The 24,155-nt window shown below is 42.4% G+C and overlaps 2 protein-coding genes across 4 annotated transcripts in view; one reads left to right on the top strand and one right to left on the bottom strand.

Moving 5' to 3' along the window:
• The first annotated feature begins 1,739 nt into the window (after positions 1 to 1,739).
• On the top strand, positions 1,740 to 5,359 carry dbx1 (developing brain homeobox 1). Its single transcript, XM_004066821.4, has 4 exons — positions 1,740 to 2,332; positions 2,406 to 2,507; positions 3,865 to 4,067; positions 4,155 to 5,359. Exons 1-4 carry the CDS (start codon positions 1,966 to 1,968, stop codon positions 4,434 to 4,436), a joined length of 954 nt encoding a protein of 317 aa, XP_004066869.1. The 5' UTR covers positions 1,740 to 1,965; the 3' UTR covers positions 4,437 to 5,359.
• Positions 4,849 to 24,155, bottom strand: part of nav2 (neuron navigator 2) — a 124,702-nt gene continuing 105,395 nt past the window's right edge. For all 3 annotated transcript variants that reach the window (XM_023952282.1, XM_023952290.1, XM_023952285.1), the window contains 19 exons: positions 23,541 to 23,593; positions 22,376 to 22,399; positions 21,955 to 22,029; positions 19,721 to 19,804; positions 19,510 to 19,633; positions 17,691 to 17,854; positions 14,267 to 14,439; positions 14,038 to 14,191; positions 12,854 to 13,040; positions 12,669 to 12,769; positions 12,489 to 12,584; positions 11,473 to 11,647; positions 11,062 to 11,297; positions 10,688 to 10,839; positions 10,490 to 10,561; positions 10,048 to 10,244; positions 9,645 to 9,763; positions 7,726 to 7,926; positions 4,849 to 7,643 (listed from right to left, as the gene is read on the bottom strand). In XM_023952282.1, coding sequence (XP_023808050.1) covers positions 7,518 to 7,643; positions 7,726 to 7,926; positions 9,645 to 9,763; positions 10,048 to 10,244; positions 10,490 to 10,561; positions 10,688 to 10,839; positions 11,062 to 11,297; positions 11,473 to 11,647; positions 12,489 to 12,584; positions 12,669 to 12,769; positions 12,854 to 13,040; positions 14,038 to 14,191; positions 14,267 to 14,439; positions 17,691 to 17,854; positions 19,510 to 19,633; positions 19,721 to 19,804; positions 21,955 to 22,029; positions 22,376 to 22,399; positions 23,541 to 23,593 — 2,513 coding nt within the window. In that variant the 3' untranslated portion in view covers positions 4,849 to 7,517. The remainder of the gene's footprint in view (positions 7,644 to 7,725; positions 7,927 to 9,644; positions 9,764 to 10,047; positions 10,245 to 10,489; positions 10,562 to 10,687; positions 10,840 to 11,061; positions 11,298 to 11,472; positions 11,648 to 12,488; positions 12,585 to 12,668; positions 12,770 to 12,853; positions 13,041 to 14,037; positions 14,192 to 14,266; positions 14,440 to 17,690; positions 17,855 to 19,509; positions 19,634 to 19,720; positions 19,805 to 21,954; positions 22,030 to 22,375; positions 22,400 to 23,540; positions 23,594 to 24,155) is intronic.

Genomic DNA, 24,155 nt, shown 5'->3' with positions numbered 1-24,155 from the left:
CCTGTTTTTCACCATAGTTTCATATATATATATATATAGTTATATATATAGTTATATATATAACTATATTTTGGAATTTTGTTTACACTTTTCCCCTTAACATGTAAGTATTAGAGCACATTTAACCCCCATAAGGGAGCTGTCTTGGTGGCGATTTTCCAGCGATGTGCTTTCATGGTCTCTCCCTCCACCACAGCCAGCTGTTTTTACTGGGGCTGCCGAAGAAGCGGAGACGTGGCAAAGCTTGCAAAGCTCGTAGAAATTAGTCTCGGTCAAGCAAAGCAGCCTATGCTTCCTGCTAACCATCTGCTTATCGCTCACAAAAGAGGGATTTCGGGCATCCAAGTAAAGGCTCACAGGCTCATAAAAAAGCTTTGAAGGTCTCGTTACTTTTTGGAGGTGTATGGCTGCGGCCTGCGGGGACGGAGCGTTTACGCATCCTGAGCCGCGCGCGGAGAGAGGACGATCCTCGTATGCGCGCTCGCGCGCTCTCTGCAAAGAGAATCATTTCACGGAGGCGTTCCCTTTTAATTATGGGATTGTGGTCAGTTTAAAATGAATTGATGCACGACTGTCGTTACATCTTAAATGAAGGGAAAATTGAAACGCAACATTCAGAACCAGTTTGGAAAATGTCTTAAAATTTAGTTTTTATTTGGCTGTGGGGCCTTTATTCAGAGATTATTACATACAAAAACAGTTTATTTGAAAACTAAAACTATTAAAAAGCAAACAGATTACCAACGTGGTTGTTAAAATGTATTAGAATGTTACATCATTTTTTTGTTGTTGTTGTTTTGTTTTCCAACTTTTTCTTCGTTTATTTTTCACTTTTTTGCGCCAGACGCTGTTTCTTCTCTGCTCTAACAGGTTTTAAGAAGCAAAGCTGTCAGAACATGACTATCAGGCTCCAAGTCCCTTTAATGCGAGTTTTATTTGGGGTCTCAGCGTCCGTTCATATGAATGCGTTTTAAATCAAATCACAGATGCACTTTTATTCAGCCGGTTAAAATAGCAGAACAAAACCGTCTTTAGAAATTCAGCCTTTTTTATTCTATGGGGCTTTTTTTAAAGAGCGGAGAAGGATAAGAGAAAGGCCGAGGGGCGCCTCCTCCGCAGCTGAGGGTGACGGTTAGTTCATGGTTAACAGGATCAGGAGCGCACGGCTCGGGCCGCACACTTCTCCTGCATGGCGCCCTGGGCTGCGGCTGCGCGCATTGAATGAAGGCTGCGCAAAAAGAGTGATATTTAACACATCTGTTAAAGCGTTTTGATAGCAGCAATCCCTTTAACACATTATTCCATGACGGCGGCCAGATTGAGTGTTAAGAATCCTATGAAATCCTAAAAACTGATTTACATGAGATGCTGCCAGTCCCTGCTGCTCAGGTCCAAACTATGTTTCAAAGGCGGATTATTTCATTTATCTCAGGTCACAATCGACTTTTCATTTTAATGTTTACAAATTCTATGTTTAAACGCTGAAAATGTAAATACGAGAGATTTGTCTCAAAAAGAACATCAGAGGATTTTTTTTATTTTATTTTGAAGGAGTCATTACACGTTCCATCAAAATACATGAATTTAAGGATTGTTTCCATTACAGCTCATTAAGTCTGTCACACAAAACACACTGACAGGAAAGTGGGCAAATGTAAAATTGATGACTGAGACCCTTGTGTTTTTGCTTGCTTTTAAAGTCTGATGGAATCATAAATTGCGTCCTCTGACCAATCAGCGAGCCGGGATCTGCGGCATGAAAGCGACCCATGTGGAGAACTTTTGTGCGCTCCATTGTTGGGGGTGTCAGGCCTCGGGAGAGTAGAGGGGGGGTAGGCTGCTATAAAGCTCGTCTCTCATGAGCGTGGAAGCCAAAGCAGCTGAAACTATTGGCCTGACTCAGCAGACACACCCAAGAAGCGGTTCCTGATTTCTCACGGTGTTTTTTTTTTCCATTCCGGGACCATGATGATCCCAAGCGTCATCGCGCCTCCTCCTCTTTACGCTGGCTTGTACCGGCCCGCCGCGGCTCTGCCGCTCCACCAGACCCTGCCTTCCATTTTCCCGAACCCATCTAGCTTCCTCGTGGAGGATCTGCTGCGGATAAGCCGCCCCGCTTCCTTCATCAACCGGACGGGGCCGCCCGCGAGCGGCGGGCTTCCAACCGTCACCACCACAGCGTCCTTCACCTGCGCGTCGGCGGAGCGCGCGCCAGTCACCATGGCTGTCACGCGAGAATCATGCTCACCCAAAACATCAGTGCCGCACAACAAGGACCCGAGTTTCCTAAAGTTTGGAGTAAACGCCATCCTGGCGCCGTCACCAAGGACAGGTGAGTTGACGCACCTGCAGCTTTTATAATGACGTTTCCGATCACCTGAAGATTCATCTCCTTTCCTCCGCAGCGTCCTCACCTCATCCAGCTCACGCCCTCCCCTCCAAGACATTCCCTGTGCCATGCTTCGAGGGATCCTTTCACCCCATATTCAGGACTCCCTATTTACCTGGTAGGTGCAACGGAGACGCGCTTCCTTCTGCGCATCTGCGTCTGCGCTATTTGCGTTTAGCAGCAGTCACTCCTGTCGCGCATTTAAACTGAAATTAAGAGGGGTAAAAAGCGACAAACAGCCAGAAAAGAGGAAATCACTGTCGCTTCAATGGGGACCAAGGGCTCTGGCCCCTGCCAAGGCCAACTCACCCACCCCCTAATTAACCAATTATCCCAAATCGACACGCTCTAAATTGAAGGCGGGGTGGCGAGTTCTGGTCTCCCCGCTTCCCACTGGGGGCGTTTTGGCATTTCCTTGGCCCTTCGTTTTCCCACAGCGCTCGGGGGGCCACCGGGCTGCTGCGGCGGCAACAAAGCCCCTCCACACCGTGACGAATGTGGTCAGCTCCCACCGGGCGAACCACCCACACACCCAGGAGAGTGACTTTTACCAGGCGGGCCAAAGGCGGGGACCAGTCATGCACTAATTTCCCCATTAGGCGCAATTGAGAGTTTTCAATCTTCTCACAAGACCACATATTGCGTCCTTGTCCCCCGTCCCGCCACGAGGCGGTGGTGTGTGTATGTGTGTGTGTGTGTGGAGGGGGGGGGGGGGGGGGGTCCGTGTGTGTGGAGGGGGGGGGGGGGGGGTCCACACGTACACTCCACGGAGGAAATTCGGGTAAAGCAAGCTTTATCCAAAAGTTCTCTCCTTACCGGTTCGACGGTAAGGGACCCTACACCGGGTCAATCAACGAGATGAGATAGAGAATAATCCCTTAGGAAAGTCTATAAAGTCGCTGGTCCGGCTTTCATTCAGACAAGTAATAATGGGGATGGGGTCTTTTCATAGGCTCCACTGAATACCCCAACAAAACAACTCCAGCCTGCTGAATAGCTTTTCGTGTTCATTTAATGAAAATGATTTGAACCCCCCCCCCCAAAAAAAAAACTGCACCCCCCCCACTTTACTCCCCTTGCCGGGCATCAGTATTCTGGTATGCAGTTGTGTTTAGTTTGAAAGTGTAAATCTCCTTTTGTTGCGGTAATATATGGCCTTCGCCGCCTGTCCAGAGTCTTTTCTGCGTTAGTTCATTACTACACAATTACTGTTCATGGTTTATTAACTCTTCTGTCCGCCCTCACAGCGTTCCTTAAAGGATACGCTGCCTCTTTACCATACCAATGCTGCTGAAGGCCGGCCAATGTGCTAATTAGTCACCTCGTGCCATTTCACTCACACGCAGGCGCACTGCACGGTCGAAAAGTGGAAACTCTTTTTTCCACTTGTTCACGCTGTAAATCATGTGATCTTCCAGAAAAGGTTGTTTGATACAGATTGAGTCCTGACTGTTTTCTGTCTCCTTGTGTTGCAGTATCCTCCTCCGTTGTTCCAATCCCCGGGACGTTTTCATGGCCCCTCGTCGCCAGAGGAAAACCCCGCAGAGGGATGCTGAGGAGAGCGGTGTTCTCCGACGTGCAGCGCAAGGCTTTGGAGAAAATGTTCCAGAAACAAAAATACATCAGCAAACCCGACAGAAAGAAGCTGGCCTCTAAACTGGGACTAAAAGACTCGCAGGTAAGATTCCATCTGATATCATGGGCGCAGCGCGTAATTTACGCACGGCACAACCTTCCCCACTCACCGTCCTCTCCCCGACCCCAGGTAAAGATCTGGTTCCAGAACCGGCGGATGAAGTGGAGGAACTCAAAGGAACGAGAGCTTCTGTCAACCGGTGGGTGCCGCGAGCAGACCCTCCCCACGAAAACCAACCCACATCCGGACCTCAGCGACGTAGGCAAGAAGTCTTCAGCCGAGGATGATGATGAGGAGGAGTTGGGAGGAGAAAGAATGAGGGCTTCAAGGCCCAGCATCCCCTCTGCCACTCTGTTCAGCAAGCACTCGGACTTTTCAGAGTCGGATGACGAAGAAATAACAGTTTCCTAACTTATTTTTAAACCCAGAATTTTGTGACTGAACTTTGTTGGAGCCTGCTCCTCTGAAAAAAGAGCCTATGAATGTCCTGGGGAGAAAAAGTCAGATTTGCAGCTTCAATGGTGCACAGGACATGCCTGAGAGACCCTTTGCTGTTTTGCACAGCTGTGTTCAGTTGTACAGAATTTTGTACAATTCTTTTGTATGGACATTTTATGCCAAGAATGTGTTTTTTTTTATTTTGCCATAAAACTGAATAGAGTTGTTTATTAAAAATGTAGGGTATTTTGTTAATAATTTATTGTTTATTAAGTATGTTGTATTATGCACTGTACATTTTTATTTCACAGTTTTTGTACAAATGCCAAATTAAAAAAACTATACTCGTCTGAAAATGGAAAATACAATAAAAAACAAAAGAAAGTGAAATCATAAATTATAATTTTATTGGATGACAATAACTTAAGACTGTTCCAATGTAATGTCAGATTTAATTCTTCAGACAAAAAATGACAAACTTCATCATTCTGCTCTGATGTAAAGAGACTTTACACAAAATACTCATTTTCAAGTACTGTACCAATTCAGCTAAAAAAGTCATCAAAATGTAAGATTACCAACTATATACAAATATGTTACATCTGTTTAGAAATGTACATGGCTAAGAGAGCTAAACATTCATTGAGTTTGTGAGTGATGAAATGACGGAGCTTCTTCAATGTTATTCAGGTGAGCTGAAGCCGTCTTTGTGCTCAGACTGCAGGAGGACAGTTTTGATGGACAGAGACCAAAACTCCTCTTGTCACATTTGAACATTTCTGGCAGTGGTAACTGCTCTGGGCAAAAAGAAAGAAAGAAAATACACATTTGGCTTTATTTGAGAGATAAAAAAGTGAATGTTGCATAGGGATCAGCGACAAAAAAGAAAAGAAAAAGCCAAGAAGCACATCTGTCTGCTTGTCTCTATAGGCTGGTTAAGAGGCATAAACCAAGAAAACCTAGATTTAGAATTGTAAAAACGTGTTCTCTCTCAACAGCAAGAGTTCTCATTTCATCATAAACGTGTACACTAGTTTTCATTTAATGAGCTCAATGTGACTCTTGCTGATGTATCACCAAGCATGAAAGAACAAAGATTGGGCTGTGAGGTAAATAATCCATCCATCTTAAACACCTCCTAACCCTGTCAGTTAATCTAAAGGTTCTGCTTTATAGCACCAACACACAATAAAATGTACTTGCTTGGTTCCGAATATTAACAGTTCTCTGGGTCACACATACAAGCGAGTGAATTCAAAAACCAAAGCACAGCTTCTTGTTCGTATGTGCTCAGTCCAGCAGCAGTGGGGACTCATGGGAGATCAAGTCTTCTGCAAGTGGAGAGTCAGCTCTGAGCCCTGTCAAGTTTACAGCCGTTTAAAAAACAAACAAAAAAAATTAGCTAATGCACATCATCTTAGCAAAGAATAAGGCATTGTTTGTTGTCAAGCACCAGAGGAGATTTGTGCTACAGCAGTCAGCGTTAGCCAATGTGCCCAGGGGGTCAAAAACTGTGGAAGTGGATGAGGTTTGGTCTGTGTGCATTTATGTGAGAATGATGGTGATAAACCATTGACTGTATTACAGACCTGGACAGAGTCAGTGTGTCGTCACCCATTGTAAATGGCGTATCCCCGCCTCCAATCAAACGAGTCACTGTCGTCGTGAATTTTTCGCACTATGGACGCCGCCACGTTGGAGCCAGACGACGTCAGTAAGCAGTCATTGGTCCGAGTTGGTCAACATTTCTATGGCAACCACTCTCACCAATCTGAAGTGAGCTTGTTGGAAGTCCCCACCGCCACCACTTAAAGCTGACTTTCAAGAATCTACAGATCAAACATTGGACTTGGGGCGGCGTGGCAGCGGGGGCCAAACACTTTTATCGAGGCATCTGATTGGTCGGTTTATAACTTGAGAAACGTGGAAAAAAGACAAAATTTAAAAAAAAAATCAAGAACATGTTGAAATTGTACATCTGAGTAATTCTGTTTGCCAGAATAAGCAAAGTCTATGGGATTTTGGCTTCTTAGAGCCAGCGGCTACTTCCTGTTTAGAATGGGGGGGAAGGGGTCACTCGGTCCAGTTCTCATTTACAGTCAATGGGATGAACAGGTATTTCTGACAAACGTTAGTGATCATTTCCTTTTATCTTGTAGTGGTAAGAACTGTTACTGCACACAATGAGCTCTAAAGTTTCGTTTGAAAAGAAATTCTTTTGTAGGACAAACACCGCTCCTTTGGGTGTAAAGACTTAGCTTTATCAAAACGAGAAGAGACTGTAGCCAGACTGTAGAGGTGGAGTTGCCCCATATTCAGGCCGCAACAGCAGATTTGCTCCTGGTGGGCCCAAACAAAGCAGCCGAGGCACTTGACAGATAAAAAGGAAACCCCCAGCCAGCATGCAGTGATGATGTAACGACCACATTCTCCAGGTTGGGGCGAAAGTCAATTATGTTGATGCTTGTGGAAACTGAAGAGTGATTTGAAAGAACATCTGATTTCTGAGTGGAACTCAACTCTTCTTTTGGCTTCATCGATCCCCCATACAGTGACAACACAGATATCATGACTCTTGGAGGAGAAAGAGAAGGAACTGCAGGTCCGCTTGTCTGTCCATCAGAGGTTATAATGCAGGTGCTGCCATCTTCAGGCAGTGTTCACCAGCACAGCTAAGAAGTGCAAAGGATCTCATCGACCGGACTGACGCAGAACTTCCAGCTAGTGTGAAAGTAAGCTGAATCGCTGGTGATGGTGATGATTATGATAATGGTAACGCCCCAGGGACAGGCTGTGTGCTTTCCTTCAGTCTGGCTGAAGGAGACTTTCAGCTCCTGACGAAGGAGTCGCGGGCAACAGCGGTGAAGATACAGAAAACGGCAGAAACTCTCGTCTTTTTACTGAAACTCTTGTATCCTTTAACGTTTGGGTGACCTGCACCCAAATCAAGGCGGCTGCATTTCTGGGATATAAAAGGATCTGGTCAGTAAAGCGTTCTCTTCATGAGAACAAACGTTCGCTTTGAGCAGCTTTTTTCATTGTGCTTTGACGGCATCACAAGGTGGACTCCAACGAAGAGTCCAGGAGGTCCTCCTGGTGACTGTTGCTGTTGGAGTCGCTGTCGTAGCTCTGCGGGCTGGACGACGTAGCAGCTTCTTTCAGACGCATCAGCATGCTCATCTGTCACCAGAAAGAGGCAGTTTCATGTTTATGTCAACTTGTAATGTCACTGCAAGGGGGGGGTGTCTGTGCGGCTGCTCACCAACGGGTCTGCGTCGCTGTCGCTCTGGGGAGGCTCCTTCCGCATCCCTTCTCTCGGGGCAGAGTAACCATCAAACCCAACGTCCTCTGGGCGGAGTTTCAAGAGTGGGGGCCAGTCACCGGGAGGGGGAGTCGAAGACCACGGGCAGCTTTCGATCACCCAGGCTGTGGGGTCCTCCCATGGTGCCCTGCGGCCATAAAGCTGGAGAGCCAGAAAAATTAAGCCTCTTTAGGAGAAAAATATGACAACAATTGCCACTAAGAATTGAGTTTTCTGAAACAGTTTTAGGTTCAGAGCAGGATTATTGTGTAATATAATGTAATATAATTAGAAATGCAAACGGGGTTGTACTAAAAAGACGAGTCTTAAACATTGGCACAAAAAACGTTTTAAAGGTAAATTGGTGAAAACTGTAAAGTAGTAAAAAATACTCAAAAAGGCATACTACTACTACTATTATCCGTAGTAGTAGTAGTTATTAGTAACTACTACAATTACTCATAATATTAACGACTACTACTACTACCTGTAGTAGTTTTGACTTCAGAAAATGAAAATCACAGGAGGAGATATTATTTTAAGTTTCAAGTTGCTTGCACTACTACTACTAGTGTATGATACATACTACTACTAGTAGTGATACTACTCCTACAGGTAGTAGTAACTACTACCACTACAGGTAGTAGCAGTGGTTACCACTTATTTCCAAGTAAACAAGTTCAAGAAAAACACAAAACGTTCAATAGAAGATATCAAAATAGAAAAAGTTTAACCTGGATTTACAGCAATAAGCTTTATAATTTGTAAAAGAAAATTGTCCATTGATGGGGTAACATTTTTTTAAAGTATCTGAGTTTAGATTGCTTGGGGAAAATTTTGATTAAACTAATGTTTTCAATTCAGGATTCAGGATTCTCTATTGTCATTTTCACCACAGGGGATAAAACGAAATTCATGTTTCTGGTCCTGGGCTAACAGTCAATGTGTCATACATTAAAAACAAAGTGGCTAAAACTATATATTTTTAAGTTTTATTTATCCTGTATATGGTGCAGAGAATGTTAAATTGTTTAATTTTATTGCCCCATTTTACGTATTGTGTTGAAGTGTGGGGAAATACATCCAAAACCAATTCAATACTTTTGTGTTTACTACAGGAAAGAGTTATTGAATATTACAAAAAATGTTGGATACAGGGAGAAATCAAATGCTTTATTTATCAGGATTGTTGAAGATTTAGCAAACATTATTAGGATTGCTTAAAATTAAAAATATTTTTTTCTTTGTTGTTATATTTATATTTATTATTATTTAAAATATTAATTATTAATTGTTTTGACTTCAGAAAATGAAAAATCCCAGGAGGAGATGATAAACAGCATCTGAATATTTGACTAAACCATGAAATAAAGATTGACAGCTAAATATTAAAACAAGGAAATCCTTACAGGCACATCTAGTATTAATGAAGGAAACTGTTGGCTTAATTGGATTTATTGCATAATTTAGTTTGGCCTTCTTCCCTGAGGGTCTATCTATCTCCTCCGCCCCCACTCAGAGGCTGCATGTTGGGGTTTAGATGCTAATTGGTTACAGACAGATCCGGAGACAAACTAACTCAATCATCATTTTATAAACACAGCAAGGGCCATTTAAAAGGACATGTGGACATTACTCGCTTTCTGATGTTTCTGTGGTAAATAAATAAGCTAATGAATGAGGTCATTTGACCCATTAACACAGAGGATGTCACCGGGGAAACCTACATTTACGGTGTCGAAAGAATGTCAACAATGGAGCTAAAGTCACGTTGTCAAAGAGTTTCAAACCAACATGCTACTTTTATTTTGAGAACTTAATTTTCCAGCTGAAAAGAACAAAAAAAACTTACAAAAACAAACAGGAGAAGGTTTAGTTACCTGCAGCCCCTCACGCACAGCCTCCAGCATATAGGGAATAATGGAGTAATTCCAGAGATCAGTGAACCAAACCCTGGATCCCTCCACATCCATGGGGCATGGAAGGAAGAGGCGAGGTCCTGTGTGAAACAAAGACCACCTATAATGTTTTTCCATTCTTACACAAATGACCTCAGATGCTGTTAAAGATCCTCTTCTGATCTATGTTTAAACCCAGTGGTCTTTTAATCACAATAATGCCGTTTTATGCCAGAAACCTGCATCCTTTTCTAGGAAATCGTTTCTGCAGAGCAGCAGAAGTTCGTCAGAAATTCGCTCAGTTGTGGGCGTCGTCATTAGTGTGAAGCAACTCCAAAAACACAATTTTTATCAGAGTGGGTCTACAGGAAGAAGCTTTCTTTACCGATGGTGACATCGGAGGAGCTGTGAGTCTCCAGGAAACGGTTGAGGTGTTGCCACGCCCGCGGGATCCAGTCGACGATCTTCACCAGCTCCACGTTGCGTGTTCTGCTGCCAATCTCCGTCTCGATTAGCCTCCTCCGCAGGAAGCGACCAAGGAATCCTTTCACCGGCTCCACGTGGTTGGCACACAACACCCACCTGCTCAAATGGAGGGAAGATCAGCAACAAGGAAACAAATCAGACAGGAGGAGACACTTTACTAGCCAGAAAGTTTTTTCGAAAGAAAAAGTGGAATTTGGTGTCACATGAAGGAATACTTTATTCAGAGCAGAGAACAGACAACATGGAAGGTTATGTTGAGAACGTTTCATTTTAAGTCCATAATTAAGCTTCACGTGGAAGGGAAGGGAAGCAGTTTCCTGGAGTGGGAGGAGGCAGTTTACCTGAAGTTGTGATGAAGCTGCAGGTTGGGGGAAGAGGACGTGGCTTGGCTCATGGTGCCAATAATGTAAGGGCTACCAAGAAAGAAAAAATTCAAGTCATCATAAAATCTACTTATAAAGCATTTGAGTTCATACAAGGTTTGTTCCTCATCCACTCATCGTGATTCATTCAAAAGAGATGGCGTTGTGTGAACTGACCAGCGTTGGTGGTTACAGTTGAAAAGGCCATTAAAGATCTCGCCCAATGAGCCGACGTGATGCAAGTTATCCAGGATGACCACTAGAGGGCAGTCTGTTTCTGAAACATTGCTGCACTGTTCTGCCAAACCTGCCAAATACTGATGGAGCTCCTGCACACATAATCCCAAAGAGGAAAAAAAATCATCAACATTTTTTATGTTTTACACACAAAATTATTATTTATTATGTTACTTTAACAATTTTGGTGCTTGATTGTTTTGTAGAACATTTCCTCAAAGTTTCAGCTCCAGATATTGAAACTTTTTCTGTCAATAGCCACTGATCGGATTCAAAAATATATAAACAATAGTAGAAAAAATTTAGGCGTGTACCTTGCTGGACTTGTGGTCCACGTTGAAAGTGACAACAGCATTTGGGGTCAAAGGTCGGCCCTCAAGCAGCAGCAGATGTCGTGACAGCTGATTGGCCAAGTACGTCTTTCCTGTGCCGCTGGGGCCCGACAGAATGACCCGCCTGTGCTCCTTCAGCAGGAAGACATAACGCTGCAGCACGGGCTTTGGGATGAGCGTTTCAAACACCAGAGAGTCCACACTGTCACTGCTTGCACCTGAAAAAGAACCCAACTCTTCATGGAAACATATTTAACACTTATTTTGCTTTTAAAATAAATTACTGGTATATAAACTCAATAAAATAAAAAACAAAAACACAACTTTAATATGACAGAGCTACAGAACCGAACAATGAAAACCGTCACAGGATTTTTCCTGAATCTCTGCTACCTTTGAGCTGGATGTTGATGGAGTTGTCTCCCACCAGGTATCCACATGGCAGCAGCTCTGGCGTGCTGGTGGTGCTGAGCCTGCTGGGCCGGTGGACTTCACCGATGTTGTAACCCTGTATGCTGTCTGTGCTGAGACCTAGCTGGCTCACCGGGTCCACATGGGAGATATATTCCTGCAGGTGAAGCTGAGTGTTAAGTCAGCTTTCTCCAGACAATCCGAGCTTTGTAGCCTGAAGAAATGTTTGCTGCCATAAAGTCAGTTTAATTAAAGTCCGTTTTTAAACATTTTCTTTTATTTATTTTTATTGAGTTTTTAACATATTGTCAAAACAGACAACACTAATAGATTACAAGAACAATTTACGATTTATTAATGTTTTATTTATTGATGGGTGGTTTGCAGGATCTCTGCAGCCCAATGAAGCCGTTGGTATTCCTGCAGGTGTTCACTTGAATCCTTTCTTCCTCCACCAAAGACAAGATCTCTCCGTTCGTGTTACGATTCCGTCTAAGGAGGAGCACTTTTTGGCATTTTCAACGTTGTAATGCTATTATAACAGACTATTTTCATTCCTCTTTATTGTTTTATGTTGAAACGGGACTGTTTATTTCCGCATTGGTGTTCGGATGACAGGTTCATGACGTAAGGTGACAAATGAACTTCAGGGTATGTGAATAATAAGGAAAATAAAGGCAACAGCGATCCTCTACACCAAATGTGTCTCTGAGCTCCTCATTTTACATATGAAACTCCGCTTTACCGACACCGAACCCCGGAAAGACGGCTCCGCTGACAATAGTTTGATTTTGAGCTGTCAAAAAGTTTAGAATCTCTTTGTTTTTTAAACCTATCCGGAAATAAAGCTTCACAAAAGGCTCCACATATTTCCTCTTCAAGCTAGGCTCCGAAAAATGGAAAACTTTGGTGTTTTTTCTCGTAAATTTACGAGAAAAAAGTAATACAGAAAAAAACAAAACAAAAAAATACAGTAATCATTGTGTGTGTCAGTTTACCTTAAAGAGGCGTCGGACTACACCGTCCAGGACATCCCACTTGGTTTTTCCACAAACCCCAATGCAACCAATCAGAAAGTGATGAGACTGGCTCCCCTGAGAGGTAAAAAACAAAAGTTTGCATCTTCAACCAGCATACATTTATGCACAATGACAATTTGAACATGAAACCGCCCTCACCTCTCCCCACTTGCTTCCTTCATCCAGACTGACAACCACCTTCACGTGTCGGCCCTCCTTCCTGGCTGCTCCCTCTCCACCGGTGTCATCGAGCAACATGTCTGCACCAGACAAAGCAAAGTCAGCTTTTTTATTATTTCCAACTAAGTAGACATAAAAAAAATCCTCAAAATTCCTAGTCTTACCCAGGCTGGTGGATTCACTAGAGGTTAGGTTAAGGCTGTGTTGAGAGAGTCCAGGCCCAGGCACTGCAGTCTGACTGAGTGTGTGAGGTGAAGGAGAGGAAGAGATGGAGGCTTGGGAACCCGTCCTGCTCCCCTGATTCTCCACCTTCAGACGGTCATTCTCTGCCTTTAGCTTCTCAATCTCCAGCTGGCAAACACAGAATCCTGTCAGCCTTTTGAAAATCCCTATAAGCACCAATCCTTTAGTTCTAAACTTGCATCTTTGCTTCATAAAAAAACATTTTTATCATAAGATCAAAGAGGTTCCAAAGGTGGACATACACTATATTACTAAAGATATTGGCTCATCCATCCAAATGATCAATATCAGGTGTCCTAATCACTTAGTCTGGCCACAGGCGTATGAATCAAGCCCTCAGGCATGTAGACTGTTTTTACAAACAATTGTGAAAAAATGGGCCGCTTTAAGGAGCTCAGTGAATTCCAGCGTGGAACTGTCAAGGGATGCCACCAAATCCAGTGGTGAAATTTCCTAAATGTGGTGAAACTCTCCTAAATATTTCACAGTCAGCTCTATCAGAACAAAATTGAAGAGTTTGGGAACAGCAGCAACTCAGCCACCAAGTGTTGGACCACGTAAACTGACAAAGAGGGGTTGGTGGATGCTGAAGGGCATTGTGCAAAGAGGTCGCCGACTTTCTGAAGAGTCAGTTGCTACAGAGCTCCAAACTTCATGTGGCCTTCGGATTAACGCAAGCACAATATGCAGAGAACTTCATGGAATGGGCTTCCATGGCTGGGAAGATGCATCCAAATCACACATCACCAAGTGCATTTCAAAGCGTCGGATGTAGTGGTGGAAAGCACGCCGCCACTGGACTCTTAGAGCAGTGGTGACGCCTTCCCTGGAGTGATGAATCACGCTTTTCCATCTGGCAATCTGATGGACGAATCTGGGTTTGAAGGTTGCCAGGAAAACGGTACATTTTGGACTCCATTGTACCGAGTTTGACATTTGGTGGAGGAGGAATCATGGTGTGTGGTTGTTTTTCAGGACTTGGGCTTGGCCCCTTAGTTCCAGTGAAAGGAACTCCTAATGCTTCAGGATACAGGTGAAGCAATACTTTTGGTAATGTAGTGTATATAGTTTTTCCTGAAGGCTTTTTGTGTGTTGATGTTCAGACCTGCATGCGGTTCATGGCTTCCCGGAGCTGGTCAAGCTGGTGTGCAGAGCTGAGAGCCTCCAGGCGGATATCAGTCAGCTTCATTTCCTTTTCCCGGAGCTCACTCCGCAGCTGCATCACCGTCTCCGCCTCGCTGTCCAAACACTCCGAAAGGCTGTACAGAGAGAATTCAGCTCAAAGACTGCAAATGCTCACGTCTGACGTCACAATCCTGGAGTCAGATACGCACAGAGAGCTGGAGTGTGTATTCCTGAGCATATGAGAGGTGGCTGAAGCGCCGTTGTGATTCAGCTTGGGAGAGGATGGTAGTGAAGAATCTGTCATCTCCTCAATGTCTGAGTGTGAAGAGGCAGATTTGGGCGATTTCTTCTTGGCGAAAGCTTGTTTGAAGGAGCTTCGAAGCTGCAGAACCAGAAAACACAACAGTGGCCGGGTAAATAACGGTGCTCCAAATTAACAAAGAGCAGAGAGGGAGAGGAGGACATGCTGGGAAAGGTGGTGGAAAACAGCAGCAGCAGGTCTACAAGTGAAGGAGAAAGGGGTTATGGGCAGCTTGCATGTTGGATTTTCAGCACCACATTGCCAGGTTTGAACAAATTACAAACCAAACCTCTGAAGAACAGAAACAAATAAAACAGAACACTCGAGCTTTTACTTATATGTAAATCGTTCTTCCAGACTACAAAAACGGAATCTGAACCCTTGTGCTATCTTAGGTGACCCCACCCTTACTTTGACGTGTTATTCCTACCATGACAAAGGTGGATAAAGGTGGAAAGATTTCATGTAATCCATGGACACCAGTGAAGATCACAAATCATTGAAGAAAAAAGGTTTAGCGCACTGTCTAGAGGGTCTAGATGACCCAAGTCCCAATGTTAAAATGCCTAGGATAGCGCAAGGGTTAAGAAAGTAAAAAGACAATTATTTTCCAGAAAAAATGTCTTATTTTCCGAGGTGCAAGAACAAAATCTAAGTTTTTTTCAACAGCAGAATAATCGTAGTTTGGGAAAACATGTTAGATTAAAATAAAGATTCTTGGTAAAACCATTTTTATTACCCCACTGCAGATTTTTTTTTTTTTTTTGCTTATTTAAAGGAAATGGGGTTACGTTTTAGGTGTTACCACTAAGCAGAAGAAACTCGGTGTCAGTCAGTCTGGAAAGGGTTAAACAGTAGTTCAGCAATCTTATTATTATTAAGCTCAAAGTAATTAGGAGAGTTTCTAGCCTGCTTAGAACCGAGGCCAGATCTCAGGTCTTTTATCCTGACATTTCCATCGCAGGGCATGTAGGTAGAAGAGAGGTGCTTTTACTTTGTCATAGAATCTGTGCATCGTACAATTGAGGTTACCGAGGGGAAATCTATGTGGCCATTATGATATAATCCATCATGATAACGCAAAGAAGGCAATTTGCATTGGAAGACCTTCAAAAAAATCAAGGAGCTGCAAGAGTCCAGGAAAAGATCCGAGCTTCACTGAACTGAAGTGCTGCTGTAGGATCTTACTGGGATCAAACAAATTAAATTCAAAATGTTTCAAAAACTTGTTTTTCTTTCATTTAGACTAATTCTAGCACACACACAGTTTTGCTATTGTTCAGCTGAAAGTCTGAACAAATTTCACCTTCTTTTTTTAAACGTTTCCAGCACAGATTCCATATTTTGACTAATTTGGGCTTTAAAATTGATTGAAACAAAAAGGACAAACTTTATATTTTGCTAATCAACGGTTGCACTAAATTGATTTGAGGGGTTTTGACTATGTTGCAGTTGGACACCTCTGCAAAGTTCTCAGTGTTCTGCTAGAAAGATTCAGTAAGCCACAATTTCTTTTCCTTTTTTTTATGGAAACAGAAAAATGTCAAAAAGCTATGCTATTTTATTTACATTGTAAGTGCTGAAATTTGTTTTCTGATGGAAACGAGAAACAAGAAGGTAACCATTTTTTTTATTACATTTCAAGTGTTATTTTTAACTAAAAGTCTCAACTAAAAGTTAAAAAATTGGACCGGCATTCATTGTCATTATTTTGAAAAGAAAACGTAGATTTCTTTTTTAAGAATAAGTTCTAGCTTTGAAGATTTATTAAGATCGGCCAACTTGTAATAAGATCTTATTTTAACTTCCATTTGTTTAGAACCAGCCAAAAACACCTATCTTGGGGATTTATAACATCCAGTTTTAAGTCATTGGATGTAATTGTCTAGTATTTAGCTTTTTAAGACTATTTGACCCATTTAAAACCATTTCCTGTTTCTAGATTTTGATGTCTTATTACAAGAGTTCTTACCAAGTCACAATTACTTCTGCAAGGACACACAATTTGACTACTTTCTAGTAGTTTTTTTCTTAAATAAGTGGGTCTTTTTCTTATTTTTTGGATTAATTTTTTTGCAGTGTAAATGTTTACAGACTCTAAGCTTTTGTAGCTGCTGTGTTTCTACAAATACAATCCATCTGAATGAACTTAAAACTGCAAAAGTGAACTAATGCTGCTCTTCTACATCCTGAGAAAAGCATAACCATATAAAAACGCTCAGGAACCTATTTGGGAAATGGATATTTTTCCATGCTGAGTCTAACTAAAGGCGCAATTCTCCATTAATACAAGAAATCTGCACATTTGTCTTTTCTCCACTTTCTAAATGAATGATTTCCCAGAATTTATCACCAGTGACTTTGACTGAGACTTTCCAGGTTGATTTCACGGGAAGGAACCAGCTGAGGTGGCATCAGAGCACAGGTCAGGGGGCAGTATTGCAGGGGAGAGGAAAGGAAGGCGGGATGAGGGGAAGGAAGGGCTGAGGTTAGTGACCTATACTAAAGGGGCAGGGGTTAGGCTTCTTGTTCTTTCATGTCCAGTTCCACTCTTACCTCATAGACCTGTCACACGAAGCGAAGCAAAGGAAGACAGAGAGACAAAACAGCAGATGTTCACATGGGGTCCGGTGTGTTGATGGGTTATAGAGGGATTTTGGCTCAAGCACAGAAGGAGGTTTGACTTCCAGACAGATCAATTACATATCACTGAACTTTGAAAGGAAGGGTCTTTTATGGTCTATCATGAAGACACCAACACACACCACCCCTATAGTCTGCACATTACACGCACAGAGTGAGCAGCACCCGCATGCAGGAACTTCCTGTGGGGTCTCATCTACACCAATGCTGATGCATGTCAGTGCACACATAAGGGTCCTCTATCAGCCTACAATTGTGTTCTGAGCAACAAAACTCCACTTGAGAACACCGTGGGTTTAAAATAGTGACTATCTCAGGGAAGATAAGACAGTAAAGCAAAAGCTGCAAAGGACCTCAACTTCAACTCGCCCTCCGTTGCACAAGAGCGCCTTTAATTAACACAAACGAGAGGTTAACAATTAGTTAAAAAGCAAGCGCTGCCCCAACAACTATACACTACCAAGAATAGTTGATTTGGTAAGTTACAAAAATGGACGTTTTTTTCATCTGCACACAATCAAATAACTCGTAAGGTTTTCCCTAATAAGTCATGTATGTGTATTCACCTTTTCCCCAGTGAAAGATGGCTAAAGGGAAGAAACCCAAACATGTAAAACCCAACAAAGACATAGGCAAACACAAAACTGAGTAAATGCTTAGAGCCATTCACAATTATTAAAAGTTCTTACCCAGTTCTTCTTGTTCTTCTTCTTGTTTTTAGAATCAGCATCCATGTTGGAGCCAATGCTGGACTGACTGGTTGCACTGGCAACGCTGCTGACGCTGTCGGAGGAGTGCTGCCGCCTGATGCGCAGGTCTGGCTGCTGCTGCTGTGGACTGCCATTATTACCAGCTGAGGAGATGTGGCATAGAGGAAACAGGCATTTGTCCATGTTTTTAAATTATCTTGACTTTCAGCTACACAGATATCACACGTTTGCCTTAACCCATCGCTCAAAACTTCCATCCATTCACCCTCAGAACCCACTGAATCCCTTTCAGGATCACGGGGTCACTGGAGCCAACCCAGCAACTGTTAGGTGGAGGCAAAGTACGCCCTGAACAGGTCACCAGTCTGTTACAGAACCACACGATCACACACCTTCACTGCATGTGACGCACGTTCAAGAATGCACTAAACTCACTAAACGCACAAAAGTCTTGTTGTGAAATGTCAAAGCGGTGTAAATCTGGTGAGTCCTGCTCCAGGCTTTTTCTTTAACGGCTCTATTCTGATATATGAAAGACTTGGTGTAATACAATTCCATCCAGGCAAAAACAACAATTATTAATTTCTTCTTCATGATCGATTTCAGTGAATTAAAAAGGATGCCATCCATATGTCACCACCAAGTACCAAGTCCCTGATTGGTCAACGTTTCACCTGGGTTAACTTCCAATACATATTTCAATGGCCGTCTGGATTTACGTAGAGCCTGAAAACTGTCATAGAAATCTGTGTAGTGACACATCAACACAAGACTTTTGAGCGTGGAAGCCCAAAACGCACGTTTACTTAGACCTTTCATTGGAAGTGGCTGCTTGAACGTGTGCTGCAGAGGGCGGTGTAAACCTAGCTTAACATTCACACCTAGGGGCAATTTATGGCGGCAGTGGCTCAGGTGGTTGAGCAGGTCATCCGATGATCGAAGGGTCGGCGGTTCTATCCCCGCTCCCCCCAGTCAACTGTCGTTGTGTCCTTGGGCAAGACACTTCACCCTCCCTGCCTCCAGTGTGGCTCCACTGGTGTGTGAATGAGCATGACTGTCCCGGTGATGGTCAGAGGAACCATAGGCGTGAACTGGCAACCACGCCTCTGTCAGTCTGCCCCAGGGCAGCTGTGGCTACATCAGTAGCTTACCATCACCAATTATGAAAGAGGAGTGAATGAATAATGGACACATAGAATAGAATAGAAAAGAATAGAACAGAATAGGTATTTAATAATCCCTAAGGAAATTTAAAAATGTCCATCTGCTGACACTCATAAAACACACACACATTAAAAACAATAAAAATAGTCAAAATAGAACTAGTTTAAAAAGATTAATAGATAAAAAAATAACAAGAAATTGCTTTTCAGATACCCTGCCAGAGGGTTGTATTGCCTGATGGCACGAGGAACAAAAGATTGATTTAGTCTTTCTGTGGAGCAGCGCTGGGACAGCAGTCTGTTGCTGAATGTGCTTTGTAAGCGCTTTGAGCGTTTGGAAAAGCGCTGATAAATCTAATCCATTATTATGATTAATCTATTAATTTCAAGACACCAGTTACCTATGAAGCTTGATTTTAGATTGTGGGAAGAAACTGAAGTTCACAGAGAAAACCCACTCATGCATGAGGAGAACACGCAAACTCTACACAAGGACCCAGTTGGAATGTGAAGCAGGGGCCCTCTCACTGTGAGGCAAAAGCGCTTTACATTAAAAAAAGAAACACGCATTTTCTGTATTACTCATTGCTGTTTCCACAATATCAGCCCAGACTCATTCAAATGGTAGCATGTACCTGTCCGATTGCATTTAGGTGTGAGTTCAGGCGTGTTAATGACTCCGTTGATGGTGGCCTGAGCAACAGCGTTCTGCTTCTTCAAGAGTTCGATGGTCTTCCGAAGTTCATTCAGTTCAGAGTCCTTCAGACAGAAGATGAGGAGAAGCTAAAGCCAAGGGAGCATCTTCAAAGTAATGTGCACCTTTATCTGTGGAAAGTAGGTACTTACCTTTTGTTCTGCAGTCAAGGTGAGACTCTTCAGTCTGAGGGTCATATTGCCCAGACTCTGCTCAAACGCTGCCACCAGGTGAGCCTGCAGGAGGTACAGAAAAGGTAAATTGCAAGATAAGTTTGTGCTACAGACTACATTACAGTAAGATGTGATGTGAAGAAAATATTGTGCTAAAAACCTCAATAATCTGCAAACAACAGGACTACATCTCCTCTCCCACAATAAAGGCTTTAAGGCCTGGATCCAGACATGTATTGCCTGGTTGGTGGTTTATGTCTTAACCTTCACTAGAATTTAGGTCTCTTTGCTCTTCAGCACAGGCAGATGACTAAAGGATCAAGGCAACAGGAAAGGAAAGAAACCTCTGGCAGTACAGCTTAGGCTGTTAGCCAGAGAGCAAATCTAAAGACGATGGGGTGTATGTCTTTAAATCTAAGAACCACAACAGTCTAAATGAAGCGACATCTCTGAAGAAATGAACAATCTGATGCGTCTTAACTGAAATGAGATAAAAAATGTGCGTCAGCCTTGGAAAAAAAAAAAAACAAGACTCAAGCACGAAAAGGAAAATATAACCAAACCCAAACAGGGCTTCGAAACAATGATGATGATCTTCAGCTTGATCATCTGACAAAACCAAATATTCTGAGATTTTCCAAGAAGCTCCTTGAAACTGAAAGCGTTTGAACAAATTTGGCTCAAACTTGTCAAAAATATGCTTTATTTGACATTTAGATTATTTCATTTTCACTGTAACTAAAAATCAGAGTTGAGTGTTATTTAGCTAACATGAATGAACAAAAGCAGATTCAAAGAAGTTGAGTTTTGATAGAACCAGACCCATAACGGCCAAAAATGAGAGATTTTACTATTTCGTACTTTAATTTTACAGTGGTTCCTTGCTGTTTTGCGGTTCACCTTTCATGGAATCCCTGTTTCGTGGATTTTCTTTAGTGCTATTTTGCATCTTTGTTTTAACAGAGTATTGTCTTCTCATCCTGATTGGCTGTTGTCAACCTCCTCTGTGTCCTGTCTTCTGTACAGAAAGTGTTCAGTTTGGCAAATTTTCATAAATTTTCAACCACATCAGATCTTTGTTTTCATTCTATAAAACTGGATTCATTTTTCTGAGGAGATTTGAACTTTGAGAGTTTAAACATGAAAGAAAATGTTCATGTCTGTCTGAGAAAACTGTATAAAAAGTAAAAAAAGAAGAGTTTTATTGCCTTAAAACATCTGTAATCCTACTTTGTGGATTTCACCAATTGCGGGTTATTAATGGAATGTACCACGATAAACAAGGAAACAAAAAATAACTGAAGAATTAACAAGGTAACCGTTTTTTTTCTTCTTAATAAGGTTTTTGCCTTCAACACTCTGCCCTCCTTTCTTGAAATCCGTTACCCAACCACCTGCAGATGCCTGCAGAGGTACGTGTGAGAGTTGAGTAAGATGTTGACTGACGTGCGATTCAGGCCAGAACTTTCGGCACCAGGAGATTTTCTCCGATCCTCCCCCTCCTGCGCTTCAAGGTGTGTTCCTCGCTTTACTTTGTGTCTTTAAATATTGGAGCAAAGCCCCCCCCCATGTAAGGTGACTTTATCAGAGCTGCTCCCACCACAGTTGCAGAACGTTTTAATGTATCTAGGCATCGTGAGCTCGAAATCTTTGGTTAAAATCTTTGAAGTTTCTCAGATGTGTGCCAGAAGGTGAGTCCTCTCTGTAATCTCACACCTGGGAATCTTCCATGTCTCTGATGAACAGTGAGAACCACCAGCGTTGCTTCTTTCAGCCAGTCGATTAGAAGCCGAGCGTGGCGAGGCTTGTGCAGGAAGGAGGCTGGACGCGCCTCGAGATGGTTTAGGAGATTTTTTTCTACTCCTCTGTCAGTTGTGAAATTATACCCTTGAGATTAAAGTACTCTGCAGAAAACAAATCTTTCCTACTACAACATTCTAACATTTCTTTTTAAATAAATAATACCGATTATTAATAGGTATTCTTTGTAAAAAAAAACTAAATTAAAAAAATAAATAAAAAGCTATATATTTTTATTTTATTTACGAAAAATCTTATTTCTTTATTATATTTAGAATGAGCTCAATACAGGCTATACCGTATTTGAGATTTTTGATGATCCAAATAAATGTAAACACAGAATACTGGAAAAACTTGGTGCACATGCTTAATAGCTTTTTCTTTAGGGTGTGTGTTTGCGTGTTTATTCTTACATTTGCACTCAGCTGTGTCGTCAGGGCGGAAACCTTTTCCTGGGAGGCATCCAGCTCTCGGCGCAGCTTACGAATCTGCAGACATAAAATAAATCAACAGAAGCAGAACTAAAGTGTGGAGACATTATTCCAAAACATGGGTTATGTCACACACATATGCATGCACGAAAAGCACAAAAGAGAAGCAACTTGAGCTCAAGCACGTTCAGGGTAGAAAATAAAACCCAGCATGAGCATAAAAGAGCACATACAGGTGTACACAGGTGTGAGAGGTGGAACCAGAGCCTGTTACAGGGTCATACAACAAAATAGTTACACGTGTAACTGGATCCAACCTTTAAAAAACATCCCCATGTTTCAACAAGTCCAGAAGACAGAAAATTAAAGAGGATAGAGGTGCTGTAGGCAGGCTGGTGCTTACCTCTGACTGAGACTTCTCCTCATTCTGTAAAACAAACAGCATAAAATGAGAGAATATCATTACACGACACACTGACTGGATTCTAAAATGCTTTCATAAAAAGGGGCCGCAGGTCATGCAGCCCGTCTCCAGACGCTGTTTTGATTTATTGGCTCTGAGCTTTCTAAACCATGGAGGATATCAGCTGGTGTAATATTTCTGGGAAACAGATATCTTCCTGAAGGCATTTCACTCTTTAGGTCTCATTGTCCTTTTAGGCGCAACACAGAGTGACAGCCACAAAAGAGACGCACACAAAGCAAACACACTCGCACAAATACAACACACCTTGTTGCTGTTGAGAGAAACATGCAGCGCCCACATTTCCATGTCAGCAGGATGCAGCAAAACTGCAGCTTCTCATCACAAGTCCTAAAGGTTTGCTTTGGCAACTGATGTTCATATGCATGGAACCAATGAAACTTTCAGATTTTTGTAGAAATATGTCAATTTTCCAAGCTCATTGCCTCACATACATAAACCACGCATCTGCTGATTTAGGGTAATAACAGTTCGTGTTAGGATTCTAATTAATTGACACAATCAGTAACTAAATACCAATGGGTCAATGTATAACATGTAGATGTCCCGAGCTGAGAACTCTCAGTATTAGATAAAACACACACATTCTCAACACACATAATTGATCAGAGAGAGTAAATGGTGATGAATCAGCCGTTTGTCATTCCTACCGTTAGCTGCCAGGACGTGACAGTTCCTGCCAGAGATAATGTCGCCATCATTTTGTTTCCCTGAATCTCTGCCTCAGACGACTTAACGCTGTCTGAGACTTTTCTTGCTACACCTGCCCAGGTAAAGAAACCAGCCCTCTGAGAGAGAGGGGCGGAGCCTCACTTTGACTGTAGTGTATGTATGTGGGCTAGGCTCTGTTTGTGACTACAACAAGATGGGTTAAAGGGTACATTTACTAACTTATACACTTACAGTGTTTCTTAATCACCCTGACAATGGATAAAACTGGTTTCTACATGAATATGAGCCTTAAATTGGGGTATTATGAGAGTTTTTCAACTAAACTCTTTGTAGTTTAATTAAACACAATTATAATATTTCATTATTCCAAATAATATACAGCATTTCAACACTTGGTGGTTTTCAAACTCACCGTAGAGTAAATGGAAGAAGTGCTGGAGACCAGGGACAGAGACGATCCATGTACTGAAGAGAGGAAAAGGACAAATGTTTGTGAGGATCATTGTAAAACAAAACTCCCATACCCCCCCATGGTCTGACTGCCAAGTACATATAAATGACTGCAACCATAAAGATAAAACTTCCCTATGTTTCAGTTGAACTGTGGCACAACTAATGAAAGCCTCTGATTGCCCCTGAGAATGACTCAGCTGCTAATCACACCTCAGTGGCAGGAAAGCAACACCAGCGCTGTTTCCTGTCTGCAAGCGGATTAAAATGGATCAAGGCTGGTATGTCATAAACCATGGCGAGGGGTCGGGCTGATCCTTTAGGAGCCATTTACTCATGTCTTTGAATCAAAAGTGCTGAAGCATGGCTCACAAAGAGGGGCTTTCAAACTTCAGCTGCTGGAGACGGTGAGATGCATTCATGAAAAGAACAATGTTTGATTTCACAACTGTCTGGTTTAGATTGCAGAATTGAGTTTGGGTGGGCCATGTTTATATTCATCATCAGCACCTCAAGCATTAAAGAGTCATTTGATTGAATGAAAAGTGAATTTCTCTTCAAAATTTTGTGTTTTGGA

This window comes from Oryzias latipes, chromosome 3, assembly GCF_002234675.1.
Source record: "Oryzias latipes chromosome 3, ASM223467v1".
In the NCBI taxonomy this organism is placed as follows: domain Eukaryota; kingdom Metazoa; phylum Chordata; class Actinopteri; order Beloniformes; family Adrianichthyidae; genus Oryzias; species Oryzias latipes.
Note: the sequence above shows the minus strand (reverse complement) of the source record. Positions and strands in the feature narration are given on the sequence as shown.